The 24,148-nt window shown below is 40.7% G+C and overlaps 1 protein-coding gene across 1 annotated transcript; it reads right to left on the bottom strand.

The window, feature by feature from the left end:
* Positions 1-3,984: 3,984 nt before the first annotated feature.
* Positions 3,985-22,282, bottom strand: kdm6bb (lysine (K)-specific demethylase 6B, b). The gene is made up of 22 exons (XM_053331587.1): positions 22,166-22,282; positions 19,737-19,868; positions 17,311-17,372; positions 16,516-16,639; positions 15,397-15,453; positions 14,909-15,128; positions 14,528-14,773; positions 14,302-14,406; positions 13,889-14,170; positions 10,984-13,667; positions 10,778-10,904; positions 10,373-10,478; positions 8,719-8,924; positions 7,884-8,068; positions 7,724-7,792; positions 7,482-7,630; positions 7,275-7,389; positions 6,983-7,170; positions 6,675-6,816; positions 6,464-6,590; positions 6,183-6,353; positions 3,985-4,750 (listed from the first exon to the last, which is right to left on the bottom strand). The coding sequence occupies exons 4-22, from the start codon at positions 16,632-16,634 to the stop codon at positions 4,727-4,729; spliced, it is 5,322 nt and encodes a 1,773-aa protein (XP_053187562.1). The 5' UTR covers positions 16,635-16,639; positions 17,311-17,372; positions 19,737-19,868; positions 22,166-22,282; the 3' UTR covers positions 3,985-4,726.
* Positions 22,283-24,148: the final 1,866 nt, after the last annotated feature.

The raw sequence follows: 24,148 nt of genomic DNA, 5'->3' as shown, positions 1-24,148 counted from the left end.
TATGTGTGTGTGTGTGTGTAGGTGTGTGTGTGTGTCTGTGTGTGCGTATCCTGTGTGCCTCTAATGTGAATACACAGAAAGCTGGCTGGGGCAGGGGTAGGAGTGGAGGGTTTTCTGTGATAACCCCTGAGCTTAGCTGTGGAGCTAGGGGGAGGGAGACAGAGTGTTTATTTGGATAGATTAGAGGAGTCAGGGTATGCTGCCCTATCCACCACATATTACACCCTCATTCAGGATACCTCACTATCAAATACTGCTAAAGCAGGTTTTGAAACTCAAAACAACTGAGGTAGCTTAATATTGACTTTGATGCTCAAAAACAACAAAGAAACCGACCTCAAATTGGGACTTTTAGATGGACTGTTACATAAAATGAAGGCCATGCTACATTCATTTACTGCAGATAATAAGGGTCCGAACAATAAGGAAGCCCCCTGATGCTACTCTAAGACAAGAAGGTAAGGAGGCTAGAGTTGCATGTCTCAGAAGCACGACTGAATGAGAGTTGGCCCTTGACCTTTTGATAAAAAACAGAGCTCCACTTTCAGAAAACATAAGGAAATGATGATGGGGAGAACATTAACTAATTTGGTGGAGGGGGAAGAGGCTATCATGGGACTGATAAGAAGCTAGTCGGGCTCAGTTCAAAGGGTGAAATTAGTATTTTGATATGAAGTCTCATTTTTTTCATTCCACTCTGGACATCTTTGTTTATTTATTTCTCCACAGGGCAGATATATATACTCCCCGGAGAGAATAAGGGTATTTTAACAGTTGGTACAAATGATCAAAGGCATGGCATTAGTGTTCTGCCTACACAAAGAAAATGGGAGCAATGCATGTTTTTGCCATTAGCAGTGCCACTGTGAGTGCTGTATGAATGTGTGTGAGTGCGTATGTCAATGTCTGGGGGGTTGGTAGAGGAAAAGTGGTCTTCCTGTCCTTGGAACCGGGATATCCGCTGCTGTGTCCACGGCCTGCGATGAGCTGTCCCTGCATCTGCGGCTTTGGCATACTCATGTCCTCTAACACTTAAGAACATAAAACAAAGAGCAGAAACCAGTAAGACAAAAGAACAAAAGAGAATGACACATTGAATGTGGCGCCTAAGTATAGTTTCAGGTTGGTAGTTTAACTTTAATTACTTATTATATAACCTGATTTTGGTAGTATATAAACTGTAGGTTCCCTAAATCATCCAGGGCACATTATCACCTAAAAAGAAAAAAGAAAAACACAAGACAGAGATTTCAGTTTGATGTATCATTCAGATCACTTTGTATTACTTTTGGATGACTTTGCTTCTAACTGAACTGGAGTAGCTGCAGCCTCCTGCTTTGACAAGATGGTATCAGGAAAATAAATGAGTAATGCTCTCTCCTCCCTCAATATCTACTATGAGGGTTGCCAAAAGCAAACTGGTCCAGTAGAGACACACAGTGGCCACCACTTACACTGCTACTGAAACACAGCTGACACATGCAAATGTTTTGAGGATGTGAGGCAGGGTGCAGCCACGAGAGAGTGGCTACTGTACACACAGCTGCGGCCACAGCTGGTGAAAAACTGGCTACAGAGAGACTCAGTGTCTTCCACTAACACCGTTTCAAACACAGAAAATAACCTTACATGTGCCAGACTGTAAACCCAGATAGCTCTAATGCTTTAATAATAGTTAAATATATACATGTTTGGATTGTTCCAGTTTATCAAAATCAATTTTGCATGGAAAAGTTTTTTCTAGAGTTCAACAAGCTTCTTTTGGAAGCCACTTTCATACCTATTAAGTTGTTGTGTGTGTGTGTGTGTGTGTGTGTGTGTGTGTATCAGAACAGAAAATCTCATGCACTTTCTGAGAAAAAAAATCATGCGGCAAAGGTTTTCAACTGTAGAAGGGAGAAAAAGTTGCTCACATTCCATCTTTGCAGAAAGGGTAAACCACCTCTGTTTCCTTCAAGAGCTGATAACAGATCAAAATCATATCCAGCATATTATTTTCAACATATAAGGCCTGCATACTTGCACACAGAGCTGCATCAATCAGCACTACAGGGAAAGGAAAGGACATCAAAAAGGAGACTCATTGTTGAATAATTTATCAAAACATTTTTTTATTTTCTTGAACAACAATACAATATGTCACAGAAAAATCACAGAGGGATTTAAGACAGGTCTGGCTCAGGTTTTCTTCTATGTGAGTTCTTTTTAAAACAGTAAGTGCAGCATAAATCAAACAAGTCAAGAGGAGAGAGAGCATTGTTTCATCCTTCAAATAATACTAAGAATGAGGACAAGACACAAAAAACAAAAACCTCGACGCCATTAAAAGTCACATACCTAAAAGTCTCTGCAAAAAGTGTAAAGAATTACAACTACTGCTAATGCTCATAAAACTACTAATGCCTCACAAGATTATGAATTTCATACAATGGAAAAAAGTTTAAAAAGATCTTATATTTATCTGTTAGATACAGTACAAAGACATCATTCCATTTCTGGTACCAGTAAACTGTGTTGAAATGGTTCTAAGCACCAACCTGTCAGCTTGAATTGTGTCACTGACTCATTTTCATACATCATTATATGCTGTTTAATGAGGGGGCATTGAGGCAAGGAGGGGTCTAGCACCATGAAAATTAAACCACTCCCTGATTGCACTTCCCCTATCCACACATTATGACCATTCTACATCTTTAAAATACCTTGTAGCCCCTTATCAAGTGAAGTACCCTTTGATATGCAATAAATATATAAGAAAACAACCATGTACAGTATAAATAATGTCACAATTTACAATTTTCCATCTCTTCTGTAATCCAAAAAAACAGAAACAACAAAAAGAGGTATAAAAGTGGGAATAAACTACCATTGCAGTCATTGAAACTAGAGTGAAACAGGATATCTTTAGGGTGTATTATAATATAGCAACAACAAAAAACAAAAAACAAATGACTGAGGTGGACAAATTTGACCATATAGAAATTTGATTTCTGAGTGAGAACAAAATCACGCAAGTCTTCTAATAAACCTGACTACAGATACATTATATACATTGAATGGTGTGCACAGACTGATGAGGGCAGGGAGATCATTTGTGGGGTGTTTGTTATTATGGCTACATCATAAATAAATTAACTAATTAATGCATTTGGAATATAGTCCAGTGCTGAGTAATAATCACATTTTATGGAGGAATCAAAGTTTTTGAATGTACTTGGTAGTTGTTAATATTTGTGACCTATAACATTGGAACTAATATAATATAATATAATAGTGACCAAAAAATCAAAAAACAAATATTGGATACTGTAGCTTAAAAAGTTAAGCCATCAACAAAGCACCATTAACATGTTGGAGAAGAAAAAAAGGAGAAACATTTTCGACTGGTCCTTACTTGTCATGTCTCGACTCAAGTCCTCATAAGTAGGTTAAACAAGAAATATGAATTGAGCCTCAGCGGGATGGATGTTTGCTGCGAAATGAAGACACTGAAGAAATGCCCCGCAGTCTGCTAATTGTTTTTGCCCTCGTTTGATTTTGCATTGTACAATTATTGATTGATTGTGTGTCTCTTTGGACGTTATTACTTTTTTCAGACTGTAACGGGCACTTCACCAACACAAGCAACTTAAGTGATTCCCCTCTCTATACCCACATCTGTGCACACCGCACCACTGTGTATCTCATAAAATTCATTCACAATTTACAATTATTTATTTTTCTGTCATCTAAAAACAAGAAACTAAAGAGGTATAAAACTGGGATTGTATTCCCATTCCCAAAAAAATAAAATGACACCACTATGTCTGTATTCTGGGTGTATCATAGAAATCACACCAATAACTATTTTGCTGGATTGAAAAAAATTGAATTTTTCCATCTATATAGTTGATTTCCAACTAAGAGTGAAACCATATTAGTCCTCTAGTAAACCCGTATTTTAGAGAAACTGATAAAAGTTTTTGACTTGCCTTTTTTTCCATTTTTCTATACTTACATAAAACCTTATTTGTGTGTGTTTAATCCTCTAATTACATCTCCTCTAAATACAGTTCACAAGGCCAATGTGGTGTACTTCTAGGCTGGTAAAAATTTTTGAAGTATCTAACGAGAATAAATAAGCTTGGAATAGCACCTCAAAGAATTTACAGACAGGAATGACAAATGTCAGAGTTTTTACCTGAATACCAAAACAAAAACAGGAACCAATACAATGCCAAATGTGACAATCAGCTACTTCTCCTGTGAAGCGATTCCCCCGCTGGTACAATAGAATCACAGCAAATTCATGGACATATAGAATAACTAGATTGGTGTAAAAAAAGTTCTACTGAATTTGCATAAAAGTACCTGAATCAATACACAAAACCGGCTACTTGACGCTTTTGAATCACAGCAGTGTCCGTTGAACATATAACCTGATTTTTCAGTGCTAGCAGTGCTCACATTTTTTTTAGTTTAAATATCTGAAATGCTTTTTCATGAAAAGTACCAGTCTAGTCATTCTATTTCAAAACACAAGTCCAATCAGCAGCTGGTATGGGGAAGACAGTGAGCGAGAGTTGGATTGGCTGAGTATCCATACCTTATTGTGTGATGTAAACAATACTGAGTAAACGTGATTGGCTGATTCAGAAAGTGTTTCCAGGAATAGACTGCCTTGAAGACAACATTTGTGCTGCCATTAGAGTTTTGGTTATGGCTGAAAGACACCAGGGAGGAGTCCTCACTTTGATAATGGTGATGGAGCCTGAAGGGGAAGAGGAAGAGACAGAAGTCAGTATGTATTATTATTTTTTGCGTGTGTATATATATATATATATATATATATATATATATATATATATATATGTATACACACGCAAAAAAAATGTATACACACGCAAAAAATAATCACCAATTTACCAATTACAGATTAGAAACAACTTAAAACAAAAAATGCATCAAGACAATATCCAGTATGCACAAAACATTTACTATAATTAACTTGAAACAACCAGAAACATGTAATAATATTTAAATGTACATCAGACTGTATTCTGTGCTACTTCCTGATTGTCTTTATTTTCCAGCTATAAAACGTTTTTAGTATGGATGTTTGTATTTATCTTATTTCGTGGTGAATTCCAGTTTTGTGTTAAACATTACTTGTGAATAACATGTAAGGATTTGTATTTTGCTGGATGTTTCTGTCAATAAATGTAACTGTTGGAAAACATAACCAAACTTAATCCTAACCTAAACAAACACTTAATATTTCATCAAAAATCTACAATATACAGTGTCCGAATGGATGAAATACACTATTGAGGTAGTTGAGGTAGAGAGTAGTAAAACACATTTTACTACAGACACTAGATAATGAGGTGCACATGTGGATTTGCATGTTCACACAGCATGTACTATATCATGTACTCTACATTGTTGTATTGTGTGCAAAGCATAGTGTAAGTTTATACAATTTATAAGTAAGTTCTAAGGTAAGTTCTTTTCAAAGCAGTATAAAAATAATTTTGCATAGATTTACACTGGAATGTAATCTACCACAGCAAACATTCAGTTTGCATGACTGTCTGATAATGCAGCTGCCAGCAGGGGCTGTTTGAACAACAGGCAAACATGAGTTTGCAAGTTTCTTGCATTAAAGGAGTTGGTGAAGTCTCAAGTGTTATTAATATTAGTTAATTTAAGGACACGAACTGAACTTTTTTAAACAGTCCTTACTTGCAGCTACAGTACAAAGCAATAATCATGCAATCAATAAATGCATCTACATGTTTGGATCACTTGTTCTAAGCAACTTTCTTCCGCTGATTTCCACACTGCACAAACATGAGCTGGACCAAGGGGGGGTCTCGAAGAGGAGAAATTAATCTAAAGTGTCACTGTACCCTTTAGATAATGGTAATGGTCAGCTGTAATGTACACACACTAACTGTAGCCAATGCAAAAATGCAATATCTGTCATTATGTTTTAAATCATTCGATTCATGATCTAATGTTTGTAGTTTTACCTAATGTTGATTTTTTAATACATTTCTCGTTTTTCTTGCGGCTTTGCATGAGATAAATGACGGTACAATCTGTATTGAGATGTGGTATCCTTTATGTATCTGGTCTAGACTCTGAACTCTTCACGTTGGCATGACTGTTATAGTACAACATCACAGAGTGACCCTAACCAGTGTGAAGCTGTCGTAAATTCTCATCAGCTCCTCTATGCGATACTGTTCCAGCACCACTACTCCCACCAGCGATGGGCTGTTGGCTCTGGCGCAGTCCTCACAGTGCACCACGTAGGACTTCTTACTGTTGTTCTCACTGGTCACAAACAGCACATCAAACACCTCCACCTGCACAGACACAGTTCATATTCTGTTTGCAATGCATGTATGCCACATATGAAAGTCCAGAGTTCACTGTGAGGGCAGACAGCAAGACCAGCAGGAAGAGAGGTACTCACGTCACACTCGTTGCAGTAGTAGGCTGGCTCGTCCTTCACACGACTCTGGTAACAGATCTTCTTCCCCGCGGCAACCAGCTGGTCTCTCAGAATCTGGATGTGCTTGATGGACTGCAACAGGCAGTGTCTGAGAAAGAGAGGCAGAGGAGTGGAAAATGAAAGACATAAACGCCAACACAAATTCAAAAACACAGATAAACACACATCTTACTTGATCATCTTGAAGGTATCCTGGTTGGTTATCTTGATCGTGCGGGCCACATTCCAGGAAACATGGATCATGGGAACGATTGACTTAACCTTCTTCACCTCGTTCCACTCATAGCGCTCCAGGGCGAGTTGATATTGGTACGCTGGGAGAGCGAAAAAAACACAAACTGTGAGTGAGGCTGAGAGTAGCCACAATATTAAAGGGCATGTTTCATTTGTAATTTGAGACAAAGAACAACACCTGACTGTCACATTTTGCGCTGCTATCGTTTTTTTTACTCTCTTTTTGTGGGCTTCGTTGTAACTTACAGTTGAGAGGTCCCACATTCCAGGCGATGTTGTTGCACCAACCCACAGCCTGGACCCAGTGTACAGTCCCTGCATTAATCCACACCAGGTCGCCTGGCCTCTGAATGAAGCGGTAAACAGGAATGTTGGCACTGTAAAGGTCTTCAAGGACTGGCCACCAGGACCCTGTCAGGTAGTCTACTCCATGCCTGAGGGAAACAGTTTGTAACAATGAAATGTAGCACATACGCACAATGTAGCTTAATATTATATCTGCTCTCAAAGTAAACCTGTTGAAAGCCTCCTTACTCACTTCTCACAGAATTTGTTGATAAATTCCCAGTAGTGCTCATGGACAGCAAACCACTCGCAGTCGCCTGGCCCGATATTGATGTTGACGGAGCAGAAATTGTTGTTCTCTTGGTGACCTGATGAGTTATACACAGAAATGTTTAAAACTAAGGCTTACTTTTAAAATGCCTGATTTAACGACTAACTATGTTGTCAGACACATACTGACCTGGTGTGCGGCTGCCTGGCACCTTCATGTAGAGCTGGACAGTGTTCATGCCCAGGATGGTATGACCGACGTGACTGAGCATGTTGTTACTCGACTCCACACGCATGAAAGCTGGCAGCTTCAGCAGCTCCTGTAGCTGTGGCTTCCACCTTATTAAAAAAACAACAACATGACTGTCAATGTGAAGAAAAGGACTCTCAGTGAGCTCAATTCAAGTGGGCATGAGTTAATCATAATCTCACCTTTTAGGGTCTGAGAGATCAATGTTGGTCCCAAATTTGATTATCTTTCCAGCGGTTTTTGACTCTGAGCTGGAGGGAATAAAACCTGAGTTCAGAATTGTTATCAGAGGATTCAGCACAGTGAATTCTTGATACAAAAAGATCAGAGTTTTGTGCAGACCTGGCGGGGCTGGTGGCTTGAAGAGATTGGGCTTTGCTGAAGACGAGAGCGGAATTGGCTTTAATGGTAGTTGTGGCGGAACTGCCTTTACTGTTGGCTAATGTGAGACCTGCTTTAGAGGTGGCTGATGAGTCTCGGGGCTTGGCTTGCTCTCCTTCGTCTTCATTCTCGCTCTCCTTCTCTTCCTATAACACATCTACATGAGCTTAGCTGACAGGTTGGCCAACAGCTAAAAAATGATGCATCATTATTATTATTATTATTATTATTGGATAGATTTCATTAGTCCATACACCTTTCCAACTATAAATATAAACATACATGTCTTGAAGAATTGGTTTAGTAAATACTATAAAAAGTAAGCTTAGTTTGCTATGTTATTAAACTTTCTTGAAATTTGCAGGCTTATGGGAGGAATGTTTAATAATGGAGCAATGTGGTGCAAGGGGCTGAACTGACCAGGAAAATATGTGTAGGTGTACAGTATATAGTAACTGTGCTCTACTGCTTTTCGCTATTGCTGACAGATCTACATCGACACAATCTGAAATATTACAGAGAACTCTAATCTTGTTTCACATTGGTGAAAGTAAATAAGCAACACATACTTTTGTAATGTATCTGCCTCTGTACATGTATGTCTCTCCCCCTTATAACAGCAGCATCAAAAACAGCTTTTCCCATTCAAAACAGTATTCATGTCAGAAAACCCAACTGTTAGTATGTACTACATTCATTTTCCTGTTTCTTTCTGATTCCATTAAAGAAGCTCTGTCCACTAAATACTGGACTAAGTGAGTGAGTATAAACATGTGCCATGAAGAAAAATGTCTACCTGCAGACTCTCCTGGAAGCTTGACGCCTGGTACTGGGCGTATTTGGCAATAGTGGTGTGTGAGCGGCTGCTCTCGCAGGGCCACGTCTGTATGGCACCACTGGTATCCCAGTTCTCATCAGCAGGCTGCTGAACCTGAGTCCTCACTTCCACGGCATGCTCCGCATTGGCCTCCACCAGAGATTTGGTAGAAAACAGGCCGAGGTCTCACATAGGAAGAGAGACAGCAGAGCAAGTGAGATAATAATATCAGATAATTAAGGCCTAATGAAATTTATGAAGTACAATTTAAATTTCCCCCCAAACTCTTTGTATTTAGAGATTATTTTAAGATTTCATCATTTAAGAATCATTTTTGAAATGCTCATGAATGCATAAATGTTTTTCACCTTACTCACATGAATATATCTATTTTCTGACTTTAAGCTTATTTAAAACTCATACAACAGAGTATGACATAAGAGATATAAGAATACACTAAAATATGCAAATGCATTCAAAGCAGCATTCCCCATCACTATACATTCTCCCAGTGGCCCTGCCATCATGTCATGGTTGAGCCAGCATGGTCTGCATTCAAATATGGATCATAAAGACACAACCGTGATGTGACTGTGACAATGGGGCTATGTATGCTGCCCTATGCAGGACACAACACTTCTTATAACTCATATCGGTGTGTATATTGCCTGGTTTGTAAAACAGTCACGCCAACACTGTATTTGCAGGTTGTTGTCACGATGATGTGACGATTCAACGTCTGTCTTACACTGTAGAGAAAGTAATGGCTCAAAGAGAAGACACATACAGTATTTTTCATTACAGAAATGACAGTCTCAAAGAATATAATATAGAACTCATATCAGAGAGTTTTTGCCTGGTTTGTAAAAGAGTCACAACAACTCTATATTTGCAGGTTGTTGTCACGATGATGTGACGATTCAACGTCTGTCTTACACTGTAGAGAAAGTAATGGCTCAAAGAGAAGACACATACAGTATTTTTCATTACAGAAATGACAGTCTCAAAGAATATAATATAGAACTCATATCAGAGAGTCTTTGCCTGGTTTGTAAAAGAGTCACAACAACTCTGTGTTTGCAGATTGTTGTTATGATGACTGTGACGATTCAACGTCTGTCTTACGCTGTAGAGAAAGTAATGGCTCAAAGAGAAGACACATACAGTATTTTTCATTACAGGAATGACAGTCTCAAAGAATATAATATAAAGCTCATATCGGAGAGTTTTTGCCTGGTTTGTAAAACAGTCACGCCAACTCTGTGTTTGCAGATTGTTGTCACGATGATGTGACGATTCAACATCTGTCTTACACTGTAGAGAAAGTAATGGCTCAAAGAGAAGACACATTTTCATTACAGAAATGACAGTCTCAAAAAATAAAATGCATAAAATGCAAATCTAGAATAAAATACTGCACACCTTAGAAATTACAATACGATACATTTATATGTGAAGAATCTTCCCTTTTCTCTTTTCGTTTCATGATTATTTCCATAAAACAACAGGCAAAATGCCTTAATTAATGGCAATCTATTCCTAATCACTGAAAACTAATTTAGAGTAGATGGAAGGTTAATTCAGTAAACGAGAGGGGTTCATTAGTTGAGATAAGTGTGGTGTATAAACTTACTAAGGCGGAGGGAGCCAGCAAGGCCTCTGATGACAGTAACGGCATTTTTGGGATCAGTGCAGAACTGAAGCAGAACTGGAGAGAAAGCGTCTCTCTTGCTCTCCAACTGCAGACACAGCAAAGTAGAATTATGAGCATTTGAACAAAATAAATGCATTTATTTGTCGTAAAAACAGATGAAAATTATTAACAGTAGGTTTAAATATGTAGATCTTGAAAAAAAGTGTCTCAGTCTGCCGCTATCAAGAAAACGTCTCAAGAAACAATTCAAAAAACTTTTAACAACTCCAAGAATTATGGAGGTGGTTTACAGTTTCTTGATCATATAAGAAAAACAAGATTTAGGCTTCCATGCTTACTCATTAGGTTGGGTCATTTTTATTATCCTAAACTGTGTTGACTCACATAGATGCTTGGAGTGGGAGGGTTAAGCTTTTCTCGTGGAATGGGCGTATCTATGTTAATGTGAGGTTTGACTGAAAGGGCAGGAAGCAGGTACGACTCCTTGAATTTCCCCTTCACCCTTGTCCCCCTGAGGAAAAAAAGAGAAAAAAAGAGAGTATTAAAACCCTATTCTCATAGGATAGGATTATGTTTGTCAGAGTACTCACTTGCAGGCTCTAATCACTTCAGCGCCGGTGTTTAGGATGCTGATCTTGGAAAGCGGGATTCTTTGCTCTTCCACCTCTGATATGTTGAATGTTTGTCGACCAGCGCTCTCCACCTTAATCAAGAGGATCTTAAGCTCTTTAGACAAGCCCATTGACAAAGCTTTTAGTTTCAATGGGTCAACTGAGCAGGGTTTACTTGCTGGCGTGGAGATACATAGTTTTGATGTATTGATTGTTGACGCTGGGCTTGAAGTCTTGGTCTCTGTGTTTCCAGCTGTGGAGGATATTGTATTTTCTAATTCACTGGCTTCTTCCTTTGTCTCAGTTACAATCTTTACCTCAGAGATCCCAGTGTCTGCTTTTTCTCTCTGCGCATCTTTGTCATGCAGGGTTTGATTTTTCTGAGGAATGTGGCCCTTTGTACTGTCTTTGAGAGGTTTCGGTGAGTTTCTGGAAATGACTGGCACTGAGGATGAAACAGCCGTTTTACATGCATCCCTTTCTTCTGAATCCCTTATTTCATTTGCTTTGTTTTTAAGACAGGAGATGCTGCTTTCTTCTTTCTTTATCTTAATCTTGATCTCTTCCTCTCTTTCTCCATCCCTGTTCTTTTGTTTTCTTTTTCTGGCTGTGACGATGTGTACTGTCTCTTTGCTGTTTGCCCTCTCATCCTTGGTGGAGACGGTGAGGAGGCCGGTGAATGAGGCTGCATGTGTAGTGGTCAGTCTCAGCTCTGCACTTAGAGACTCGTCCAAAAGAGATGATTCTGCTCTCTCGGGGAGGATCTCTGTATCCTTAACATCTGGTTTACCTTCTACATCACTCTCAGTATCTTCCTGCTTCTCCTGCACCAGTGCAACTGTGACAGGATCACACAGATCTGTCTGACTATGGGATTTAAAAAGTGTATCTGAGGTAGTGTGAGTTGGTGATAGATTACCGGGTTTGGGGGATGCAGTGAGATCTGATTCGGGGGAGAAATCCTGGTGCTCCTGACATTGGATGTCTGGCCCCAGTTCAAGAGAAGAGGAGAACTTAACCCCACTTGCGGTGCTAGCAGGACGCCCCCCAAATGGTCCGCCTCTACATGGGACCCTCTGGCCACCAAGGAAGGTGGCCAGGCTCTTGAAGACATCATCCAATCCTGTTTTATGGTGGCGAAGCTCATTAAGAAGAGAGCTGGAAGTTTCCCCACTGCTGTCTTCCTCCTTGTCTTCCTCCTTTTCTTTCTTAATAACTTGATTAGCTGGTAGATCGCAGAGTTCCGGTGTATTATTGTGAGAATAATCAGCCAGCGTGCTTTCACAAGGCTCCTTATTCATCTCATCAATGATCTCGCTGTCAACAGGAGGAGGAGAAAAGCACTGGGTGGGGCTAGGCTGAAGGACAGGTCTACTTATTACTCCCTTTTCAAGCTCATCCTCATCTTCACCCAGAACTGATACTGGAGAGCCCTGCCAGCTGAGTACAGGAGGAGTGTTTGCAAGGTTGTCTCCAATTTCCCTCAGATTTCCCATCACGGCCACAGGCTGCAGGTCAGGGGCGTTGAGAATCCCTCCGTACCTGCTTTCTTTACCATGCATGGGCTGCTCGACGCTAATGGAACATGCTGTACTGAGAGGTGCTAAGGCTTTAAATAAAAGGGAAGGGAGCGTGTCGTCAGGCTTTGTATTCAGTCTGTCACTTGATTGGGATGAGACGATGGTGGGCTTCTTGCTGGTCTTTTTGGAGTTGGTGTTCGTGGGATGAGACTGTATTAGTTGCTCCTTGACACAGAGTTTTGGAGGACTGACAATCTTTTTGTATGTTTTGCGATTTTCAGATTTTGAGGACGGGTGAGGTGAAGTACAACTAGGATGAAGAGCTCGACCTGGGGTGCTATGATTCTCTGGAGTATTTTGAGTATTTATGGATGGTCTGTGTGATGACCTCTCTGCACGTTCACTCCTCTCCCTGTGCTTGTGTCTGGTTGGGCTGGGTGTTGTCTGGCCTTGATTATCTGGGGTCTGAGTCATTTTGACCTGTCCTGAAGAGTTGAAAGTAACAATGGAAGTAAACATTTCCTTTTCAGTGATCTGGGTTTTCAAGCCTAATTTTCTTTCCTTCTTTCCTGTTTTATCCCTTTTCTTTTTTCTCTCGCCTAACCTCTTTTCCTCTTTTTTCTTCCTCCTTTTTCTTTCTTCACCCTTTCTATTTGTCTTTTGGACTTCACCTTTTCTCTCCTTTTTCACCAGCTTCTCTTTTTGTTTGCACTCAGGTTTTTTGTGTTCTTCTGACTCCTTCTCAGGCTTGTTTGCTCTGGATCTGCTGTGGGGGGACTGTCGTGAGCAGAGAGGCTGTGAGGTCTTTCTGTATTTGATGTCTGAAAACCTTGATTTCGGACAGGCATGAGATGTAAGATACGTGCTAGATGTCAGGCTAGATCTCGGGGTGTGATGGGGACTTCCCTGGAGTTTCGGCTGCCCACTGAGGCCAGGACTACACTGATGAATGTTTGATGGATCTTTTCTGCCACTGGCTGCTGTGTATGGAGAGGGACTGGAGGGAGCACGTGGACTGCTGGCAGTAGAACCTCCATCTTTAGGACCACAGAGGATAGATGAATATGGAGGAGAGTCTGCACCAGAAGACCTGGAAATGACTGAATCCCTTGAATTGCCCCTTGGATGAATACGCTGAGGTTCCTGCAGAGTTAACATTATATCAATCAATCAGTCAAACTTTATTCATATAGCATCTGTCAAATAAATTCAATTCAATGTGCTTTACCAGCAATTGACAAATTGCTTAGGATGTTAAACTAATCTAGATCTCGATCTAGGTCTGGTAAAATGGCACAAGAACAGATTTGAAAAGGAGTTTTCCCTTTATAATTTCCATGCTTTTTTAATGGTTTATTTCTTACTGTGCTTTGTTTGTAATGATGGCTCCAGGAGTCCTTTTCCTCTAGAGGGTGAAGCGGGGAGTTGTGCTGTGGGGCTCTGGGGTGGCCAGTGTGCCGTTGATAGTGGTAATGATGGTTTTGGTGGCTGTAAGGCACACGGGTGTGGTCTGCTGGTGAAGACACGATTTTGCGGTCATCCTTCCCTCTGTTTCCATGATGTGGTCTGCTGCCACAATTATGGTTTTGAACTGTTGGGTTACTGTTACAGAAGCCATGTCCTCCAGCTCGTGGTTTAGAGGTTTCCTGCAAATTTTAAAACCAATAAAGGAATTTAACATGTTTATATTCAGTTTACATTTTTTGTAATCATTTACTGAGCTAACCTGTTGCTGTGTTGTTGAGGTCCTGTGGGCAGAGTGGTGGCAAGAACCTGCCTTGTCATGAAGAGGCTTCCAGTCATCTTGGTTGGAGCGGTGGTGGCGAGGTGGTGATGGAGCATGGGCAGGTAAAAGTAAATGCCTTGATCCAGGATGGGATGGCTAAAGAGAGAAACACAGATATCGTGTAAGACTACAGTGGATAGGATTGTACCAATGGGTGGTGCTATTGCACAGAAATAAAAGAGATGAGAGTTTGTTGTATTAGGTCATCCAACTCTACCTGATCAGGGGTAGAGTCCCTTCTCCTCTTGGCTGGACACTCTTCCCTCGGGGATAAAGGGTGCTGTGGGAGTGGACTGTGCTGGTGGAGTTGGTCTCGCCGCTGGTGGAGCGCAGGTCGTTTCCAGAATCCTGGTCTGTTGTTCATCATTCCGCCTGCGAAGCTCCTGCGGCAGTCTGAGGGGGCCCATCTCTCTGGTGTGGACTGGAGTTCTCTGTTGTTGCGATGCAGGCGAGGACCACCATGCTATAGTCATATAAAAAAGAGAAAAAGGATGGCTCTAATAAAAAACAAAACAAATGATGATACAAACTCAGCTGAAATAATAACATGAACTCCTGAACATGATATTGTTCCACAACCCCCATCCGCAGGTCTCACCAGAGAGTTGCTGACATTGTTGTCCCAGTTTGTGTAGCGCTCTCCCGGTCCTGTTAGATAACTGTTGTTGTTGCCAGCTCGGTTGTGGAATGAGCGTGTGGAGTTGTGATGCCAGCTCTGGGCCTCAAACGGCTGCTCTTTACCATCCCAAATACGTAAAGGCTGTCTGTGCCCCTTAGAAATACTCTTGTCCTGGACATGGTTGACGGTTCTCTCCCCCCTAAGCAAAAGAACAACTGAACTGAGAAACAAGCATCGAGGTACAGAATGGATTCAAATGGGACTTTATACTGTACACAAAGTGAGAGCTCATATCTAGGTAGCCTCAACCGCTCTTCAGTTCTGTTGCTTACAAGTACAAGTTACTTGATGGTACAAGTAACATCACCTTCCCAAGTTTTTTAAAAAGCCCTATTCTCTCCGTCTGAGTGGTTTTAGCATTCAGGTACATATAACTGAATGAATGATGTTTACACTGTTTTACTCACCTATTATAAAGACGACTTGATTGTGGGTGATGTGATTGATTGCGCCCTTCTTGGCATCTGTAGTGAAGAAATTGCAATTATTCATGGAAAGAAAAAAAAATACAGTAAACCTATAGTGTCTCACAGATAATGAACAGTTCATGACAGAATTCAAACAATCTGGAGGATCTGACTTGTGATGATAGCAGCAAGAAGTCAGGTTTAAGCCACACTTTCTTGTCTTCCACACTGTGCCTGACTGACATAACCAGCGATGAGTTTCTGTTTGCTGTGCATGGATGCTCTTTCTTTAAAAGACTTTATCCAGTACCTTGCTGATAGTTACTTTACTAATACTCAAACTTGACTTATGATGAACAATGACAGATATGGGTCTCTGTAATATAAAGAGTATAGTCTAGACATGCTCTGTGTGAAAAGTGCCCTAAGATTCTGTTGCGATTTGGCACTATATAGATAAAACTCAGTTGAATTATGGTGAGGAGCGAATCATTCACTTTTGTATCAATAAACTGCTTTAGAATTTACTGTTTGAGAGAGTAGTAACAGCTGTGAGTCACAACTGTTACTACAGCTGAAAGCCAACCACCCAGTTAAAGTTACAATCATATTCATCAGAGCCACCTTCACCTCCTTCAGCTGAGGCTTCTTTCAGCAGCAGATAAAGACATTATGGTTTCATTCACCAAAGTCCTTTTTGTTTACACTGTAGGCAAATTCATGCTCTCAGCTGCAGCTGAAGAGCTTTTCATAAAAATACTCATCACAGTTTCAGTTAATCAGTCAGTCCATTAAAGTGGTGCTTATCTTGAATCAGTCCAGACAACAAATGCTGGTGCTAGAGTGACCCATGTTGGGAAAGTTCAACCTCCAGTTGGATCTCATTTTCAGGAATGCTTGAACCATTTTTATCCAGTTCTGGGTGTTAAAAGAATGCTACCATGTCTGTCTGTTTTCTTAACTGTTACAGCAAACAATGTGATGGAGGTGACTGAAGTCTTACTGAATGACTTGGCGACCTATGATATGTGTGCCCCTGCAAATGGACTACTGTCTTTACAGAAACAAAACGTGACACTGTAGAAACACTGTGTGATGTGTTGTGATGGCGCTGCTGACCTTTGTGTGTTGTTCCAGGGCCGACTGTTTACAGGAGCCCATTGTCCTCTGTTAGGTCCTCCAGCCGGGTAGGAGTCCCATGTATTACGGCCAGAGTAGAGCTCTGCTGGGTGATACATGCAGCCTGAAACAGAGATGGTGTTAAACGTGTAAGATTTTGAATAAATAAATAAATATATCTCATGTATTGCAATATGGAAGTGCTGCCACTTTCAAACAAGCAGATCTTAGCATATTACTATTCTGGTGCTACTGTATGTGATGACAAAGCCGACCTTAAGTCATTGTCCAATAGTTTTAATATGTGAATGAATACAATATATGAGAAAATAAAGGCAAGCTTTAGTTCCTTGATGCAAACAACTGTCATACTCTGCTGATTTATTACTTGATGAAGGCCTACAGGAAGAGGCCTGCAATCATGTAAAGTAACACTATTATCTAACCATGGGCATATTAAGGATATAATGACATTGTGGTACAAAGCAATGTTAATGTGCATTTCTGCATCTTTCTACCATCTGTGATATTTGCAATAAGCTGATTACTTACGCTGAGCTTTGTTTTCATGCATAACATAGTTGACAGTAATTTACACATTCACATAGCTGTCTCAAATAAACACTGGTGCTTTTATAGTACTAGTGTGACGCTAAATACATAAAAGTACTTCAGGGGTGTATATAGTGCATGTTTGCATTTAAATAAACCACCGACACACACACACACACACACACACACACACACACACACACACACACACAAACATACAGAGATAGAAACAAATGTGGTTACCAGTCTTGGGTATGTGTTTGAGAGGCCCTCCACTTCACACCTGCAAGCTAAAAAAAAACAACCTGTGGGCAAGATAAACTGTTGAGTGAAACATTCTGTACACTACTACAAAGAAACATGTATTTTTATAACGTATCTACACAATAATAGCCTTTTTGTTCTGGCTTAATAACAAATAAGCTTTTTATCCTTGTGGTTTTGTGAGTTACGCTGACAGCAAAGTGGCCTTTTGTGTATCTCTAGTAGATTTTATTTCCTCATGTATTTTCTGCTGCACAGTATCTGTTCAGCGGTCATATCATCAGTCAGCCAGAGCTGCTTTGTGCATTCAGCCTCTCTCTAATCATGACAACCCAGCAGTCACCACAGCCAGTGGCCATCCAAGGATAGAAAAAAGAAAAGCATGGCACTAAGATGAAGGACTATGGCAACCTCACTTTAAGGAGAAAGAGAAAGAAAAGAAGAAAAAAAACACAGGGTGGGCTGCTGTAATGTTTTTCTCACCCTTTACACCATGAGTCTAATTAAAAGACAGAAATTGTGGTTAATATGTCATCAACAGCATCTTCTATAGGGGTTCATTCTGGTCATCCAATCTCACCACTCATTATCAGCAACATCTTTACTTCATTTGTTTTAAGTAGAGCAACTTCCACAGCCACAGTGAGCGCTATAGCTGCCAGCTGCACCACTACACCAGGTCAGGTGTTCATCTGGTTTTAAGTGTCTCTGGCAGAAATGTTCAAAGTTGTTCACTTATTGTCTGGTCACAACCTTTAATCTTTAGTATCCTCTGCCTTTTTTCATTTTTATTGATCTTTTACTATTAAAACAGCATTGTTTAATAGTGACTTTTACCAGGGACAGACACGACTTCTTACTGTTTTTAGTGTAGCTGCCAAACACTTCAGCGCTGAGTTTATTTGTATAAGTAACTTTGAAAAGCTAACATTTTCAGACTGAAGAGAGAACAATACTGTACTGGTGAAACATTGCACCTCTATATGCATTCATTTCCTCGCAGCTCTTCATAAATACTACGAAAAACTACTGTGCAACATGTTACCACTTCCCCAGTGGTATTTTTTTCTTCTTCTGTTTGTTCCATACAGGTTTGTTTGTGGTGAGACTGTTGCAGCTGTGCTATAATAACCTTACTGTGAGTGCTGAATGAGCTAAGTGAGCAACCTCTTTGAGAGTCCGTTTCCAGAGCAACTGAAAGCCAGACACTTCTTTCTGCTGTGGCTTTAGGCTCTTTAGAGAATTGCATTTCAATTTATTTTTAGAGTAGAAAGAGGACACAAAAGACCTTTATGTGAGTACTGTTTTATACTGATAATATAGGCTAAAGTAAGAGTCTTTTTCGGCTTTTCTCCGAACTACAGCTATCAGTAAAATCAAGTTGTAAAAAAGGCAACATGTCAAACTTAAACCAACAGGGAGATTTTTGAAAGAGTAGCTTTCTGAGTTTCAATGATTCTCTGCTCAAATTAAAAAGACTTCTTGCTTGTATGACTTATTTGTCCCAAATGGCAACTTTCAAGTCAAATCTTCAATTCTGAATTCTGATAAACAAGTATACCATGCTTAATTCCTGCCAGCTACTTATACACCATATTTCACTCTTTGTGTGTTGCCGCATTTTTCAGCAGTTTCCTTTTTCTTTGACAGCTTTATCACACTTTTAACCCTGTGCTTTCAAACACTTGTACAACATTACATAAACAGCAGATAGACCATCAGTTTTAGACCCTCTCTGTTGCCCAGTGGAACATACACTTTTGTTACAGAGTTTTAGAGAGAGCCGTCAGTCAACAGCAGCTCTGACTTGACTCAACACAACAATGGCTCTGTGCTTCCAATATTAAACCCATCTGTGCAGGGTTAATGCGACACATCTGGAATTCAGCTCCAAGGCCAAATGATGTCATGTGCAAAAGGGGTTAAGCTCCTGTTGGGTAAACTCTTTGCTTCACAGTAAGTCATGAATGTGGGACTCAAAAGCATGCATTATGCTAAACCTGCTCACCTCGCCTCCTTGCCAAAATGAGGGCTTTAAAATGTTGTTTCCTGATTTGTTTAATGACAAATCTATGCACAAATGGTGGTTTGCAAATAAAACAGTGATTATGTTGGTGGGTGATGACTTTGACACCTACTACAGGAAAAACCAACCGAATGCAGCCCTCATTCTGCTCTCAAAGCCTCCCTCCCTCTCTCCCTCCCTCTTGTCACCAAGGAAACCCTGGTCATCTCTCTGTCACCACAGGAGGACAGCCATGCACCCATTCATGTCTCTGCCTAACCCCCAATTTGTCTGTCTAACCTTTCACAATTTCACCACTCTAACACTGTTGTAGTTTGTAAAATGGAGACAATTATTTGCAACATAACAGCAGCGTGTGTATCCTTATAAGCAGTCTTACCTTGCAATGAGAGATGAGAGAAAAGGAGGAGTTAGACTCTCTGGTCCAAATTCGATGATGCTGTCAGTCGGGAATATCAAGACAGCAGACCTGTACAGTCTCTGTTTCCTTTAAATAGACATGCTCTGCTATCTGGCAAACACACAAAGACACACATAGTAGAGAGAGTGAGGAAATACCACAGTCAGTTGGTGCACAGATGTACAAGACAGGAAGGTTTTATTGTCTCAAATCGAGGACAGAATCTCTCCTTCATCCCTCAGGTATTCCTGCCATTCTATTCCTTTTCTATTCTTGTCTTCCATTTTCTGCAAAAACATGCCTTCACAAACATTTGCACTGTTGCAATTCTAAGCCTCTCTCTAGACAAAGAAAATGAAAGTGATGTGAGAGAGAGATGGATGGGTAACCTCTGACAGTCTGTTTTCCTGTCTTTCCCCTTCTTGGCCCTGCTCCATAGCCTTTGCTATCTTCACTACTTGTTTCAACAAGGCTCCTTTTTCTTTCTTGATACCTAATATCCCAACCTCTTCCTTTCTCTCTCAGGCTATGTGTATGCCTCTGCCTATGCCTCACCCTCCCTTTTCTCTGCACGCTGTGTCCTTGTATCCCTGGCAACCGATGATATCATTTAGTCCAGAGCTGGGAGCAAGGCCTCAAGCAAAGAGGGGAGTGTTTGCATGTGTGTGTGTGTGTGTGTGTGTGTATGTGTGTGTGTGTGTGTGTGTGTGTATGTGTGTGAGATTTGACAGATAGACAGAGAGGCAGAGGGGTGGAGGGTGGGGGGTAGAGAGAGGGTTTAATGTATACTTCCACATTTCTATCTGTTTTTCTCTGTTAGCTCTTCTCTAAAGACTATTATGTATACAGCAGCTCTGTCATTTGAAACATTTTTTTGAAAAAACTGAGCATTGAGAAGCTGCCTCAGTTCTGCACACACACTCCAATTTGTGCTCTCACATATCCAGAACAACAGTCTGTCACATCCTTACACATCTCACACTATGTGGAACTGCTTGTTAGCTGCAGCGAACCACTGCAGATGTGCATCTCTTGTTCAGACTTTGCGAGTGCATGTGTGTGTGTTAGTGTATGTAGGAAGGATACCGATCCTATACCATAAAAGGAAGGATGGGCTCCACTAGACTGGGCTTGTCTCTGGTGGCTTCCAGGCAGCTAACACTTGGAGAAGAGATGTGAAGAGAACAGATGGAGGGAAAGAGAGAAAGCGACAGTGTTCAAACAGACAGTGGACTGGACAGACAAGCCACCCTCTGAATGCATGGCACATACGTGATTTTATTGGACAGAAATAGCGTCACAGAGAAAGAACGTACAGTATGAGCTGAATATCAATCACATTTTCTAAAAATAACATCCCCACAGCCCTGCTTTCCTCACTGCTCTATCCCCTTCTCCCTTTCTATAATAGCAGCTTCTCCCGGTGTATGCTCCATAAAGCACAGCCCTCAGAGGGGTACTGGAATGTACCAAGGCAAGGTCAAGAGCAAGAAAGAGGGGTGTCTTTTGCTAACAATGCAAAAAAAAAAGAAAAAAAAGTACAGTATTTTGTGAACAAAGACAATGAAGCCGGTTAACAAGTTCAAAGATGGTGCTGGATGCATATGCATGTGTGTGTGTGTGTGTACCAGAAAGCTGGCTTGTGTGTGGGCAGTGGTAACCTAGGGTGCTTACCTTAGCTGGCAATCATATCAGCTAAAAGCATACACTGGGGATGTGTGGCAGTAACCCCAGATGTGCTTTGTTTATCATATTTCAAACAACTCAAAAATGTGTGTGTGAGTCAAACATCTCAGTCAGTTATTTAAAAAACACAACAAAGCCAAAACGGTCCGTGCGTAAGATAACTAACAACGTAACAAACTGAATGGAACTTTCAGTGGAAATAGGTAATGTACTATATGTGACACACTTTGGTCTAAATAAAGGTTAGTCATAGCGTCTTACTACTAAATACACACACACACACACATACACACACTCTGATATTCAACAGTTAAGCGTTCCAGCCGAGTCCACACATGTAACCACAACACCAGTGTAACCGCAACAGTCTCCCCTTCACTACATTCATCACTTCTCATCTCTGCTCTTGAACTGTGTCTGCACGTGAGCAATGCATGCGTGTGCGTGTGTGTGCGTGTGCTTCATGCATGAATGTGCAGCACAGTGTGCAGACACACACTGCAGTATGTTCAACCAAGAGAGATCATTCAAGCAATGACACATAGAAAATGTTTGAAAAATCCACAAATGAAGTCAAACACAGAACAGCAAAAGAGGCATACACACACATATACACAAACACACACACACACTTCTTCCACACTGTACAATGCATGCAGTATATTTCCATTCAGCCAAAAGCAAATAGCATGTCAAGTGGCTTGTCTGCAGTCATCTTTTACCTCTTTTTTTTGTCTTTGTTCTCTTTGGTCCACACGCCCCACTGCTCCCCTTCTCCTCCCTTTCACTCCTCGCCACCTTGTCTCACCCGATCCTCTCCTCTGTCTCCTTTCTTCCCCTCTCCTCCTCTTCCTGTTTCCACTCCACTCTCTGATGCTCCGGCTCTCACAGCAGACCGACGGGGTGGGCCCACGAGCTGTCAATCACAGGGAATGAGCCAATGAGAGGAGAGAATCCCTTATCTATCACATTTTGCAGTGAACAGGCAGGAGGTAGGAGGAGGAGGGGGAAAAACAGCAGACAGAGGCATGGAGGGGGGCTCTTTTATTTCTCTCCTCCTCTGTGTGTGTCTGTGTGTGTGTGTGTCTGTGTGTGTGTGTGTGTGTAAACAGTATGTGTGTGCACGTGAGCGTAGGAACAGAGAGTTGGAACATGGCCAGTACAGTAGAGGAGATATTTTAAATCTCTCCACAGCTGTAAAAGAGTATTCTCAAGCAGATGCAGACATGTTTTCTACCAATATAACTGCAAGTAGGTGATACTCATTTTGCATTTTAGCTTGAATGTGATAATCGTTAATCACACAAAAAAAGACATACATCATTTTCTCTCTCTCCTGTCTTCTTTTTAGCACATTTTCTTTAAAAAATCCCTCCAAAATAGAACATTTAATGACCTAATTAAAGAAGAAAAAGGTCATGAGATAAACGAGATGTAGGCTGCCGAGCTAATAACTTCTTTGTAGGTTTTCTGCAGGTGTTTTGTGGAGCTTGGTGGGACTGAATATCCAGGTATGTTTCTGGATGAATGTGAATGTGAGGGAGAGTGAAATGGTGACAGACGGGCTGAGAGTGTTGGCTGAGCTCAAATGTCAAGTGACAGGAAAACCAGGGGAGGTGGGGCTACAGCTCCTGGTTCATGAGGGAGGGTCTAGTCTTTGTGGCTCACAATACAAAACCACCACTCACCCCTCTGCTCATTTCACCCATCACCGACCAATAAAAAGAGGGCCGAGCTGAGCATGCAGTGAGAGGTAGAGACAGAGGGAGAGCTGATGATGAGGAGCCAGACGAGGAGAAGTGCAAGAGTGAAATGGTGGAAGCAGACTGCTGACAGCTTTTTGCCTCTCAAGTGCCATAGCAACAGCCCCTGATCAGCCCAAACTCCTATTGGTCACTGCTCAACCCCATGTGGGTATTTGGACCAATCAGCAGGCTTTGGTGCAGAACTAAGTGGGGACAGCTTCACAGGCCAGAATATACGCTAAATTATGCCCCCTGGTGGCTCAGTGGAGGCATAGGTTGGTCTACTGTAGTTTGTACATACATGGTGGTCTGTTATCTGTTCTGTCTTTCCAGGTTCATACCAAAAAAAAAAAACACACAAAAAGCTGTCATACTTGGATCTGATAAAGTAATGATTTAAATTTTTCACAATATTGCCCATTAAATTCAGAAGTAATTACAAAATTATACAAATAAGGATTTTAGGAAAAGTTATGTTCTTAAATGTCACAAAAATGCACAATAAAAAAAAGTTTTTAACAAATGTTTTAAGATTGCTCAGTGTGTCTGTCACTGTAAATACATCTTTCATAAAGCAGTCAGTGATAGTTTGGATTGATGCTTAACACACAGCTGTTTCTTTTAATCAAAATTGGTAAGATTGGTAAATATGAGAACACATGTTGGTAGTGTTATTGACTGTGCTGTTGGATTTTAGAAAAAGTTTTGTTTGTGTGCATCTCATTATGGAGAAGGAAATGGGAACAAGCAACAAACAAACCTGCATTGCCTCCATGTGGACGTTATATATTACTGCAGGATGATAGATTGGATTTTAACATTTTTTAACATGCAGAAGATGAAGTAGATGAACAATACGTTTTTTTTCCTTTCCGGTTAGTTTCAGGGTAAGAGACTTAACCTTATGCTAAAAATACATTATTTATTACATGAAACTGTCATGCTGTATTTATTATATAT

The sequence above is a fragment of the Scomber japonicus genome, chromosome 13 (assembly GCF_027409825.1).
Source record: "Scomber japonicus isolate fScoJap1 chromosome 13, fScoJap1.pri, whole genome shotgun sequence".
Taxonomy (NCBI): domain Eukaryota; kingdom Metazoa; phylum Chordata; class Actinopteri; order Scombriformes; family Scombridae; genus Scomber; species Scomber japonicus.
Note: the sequence above shows the minus strand (reverse complement) of the source record. Positions and strands in the feature narration are given on the sequence as shown.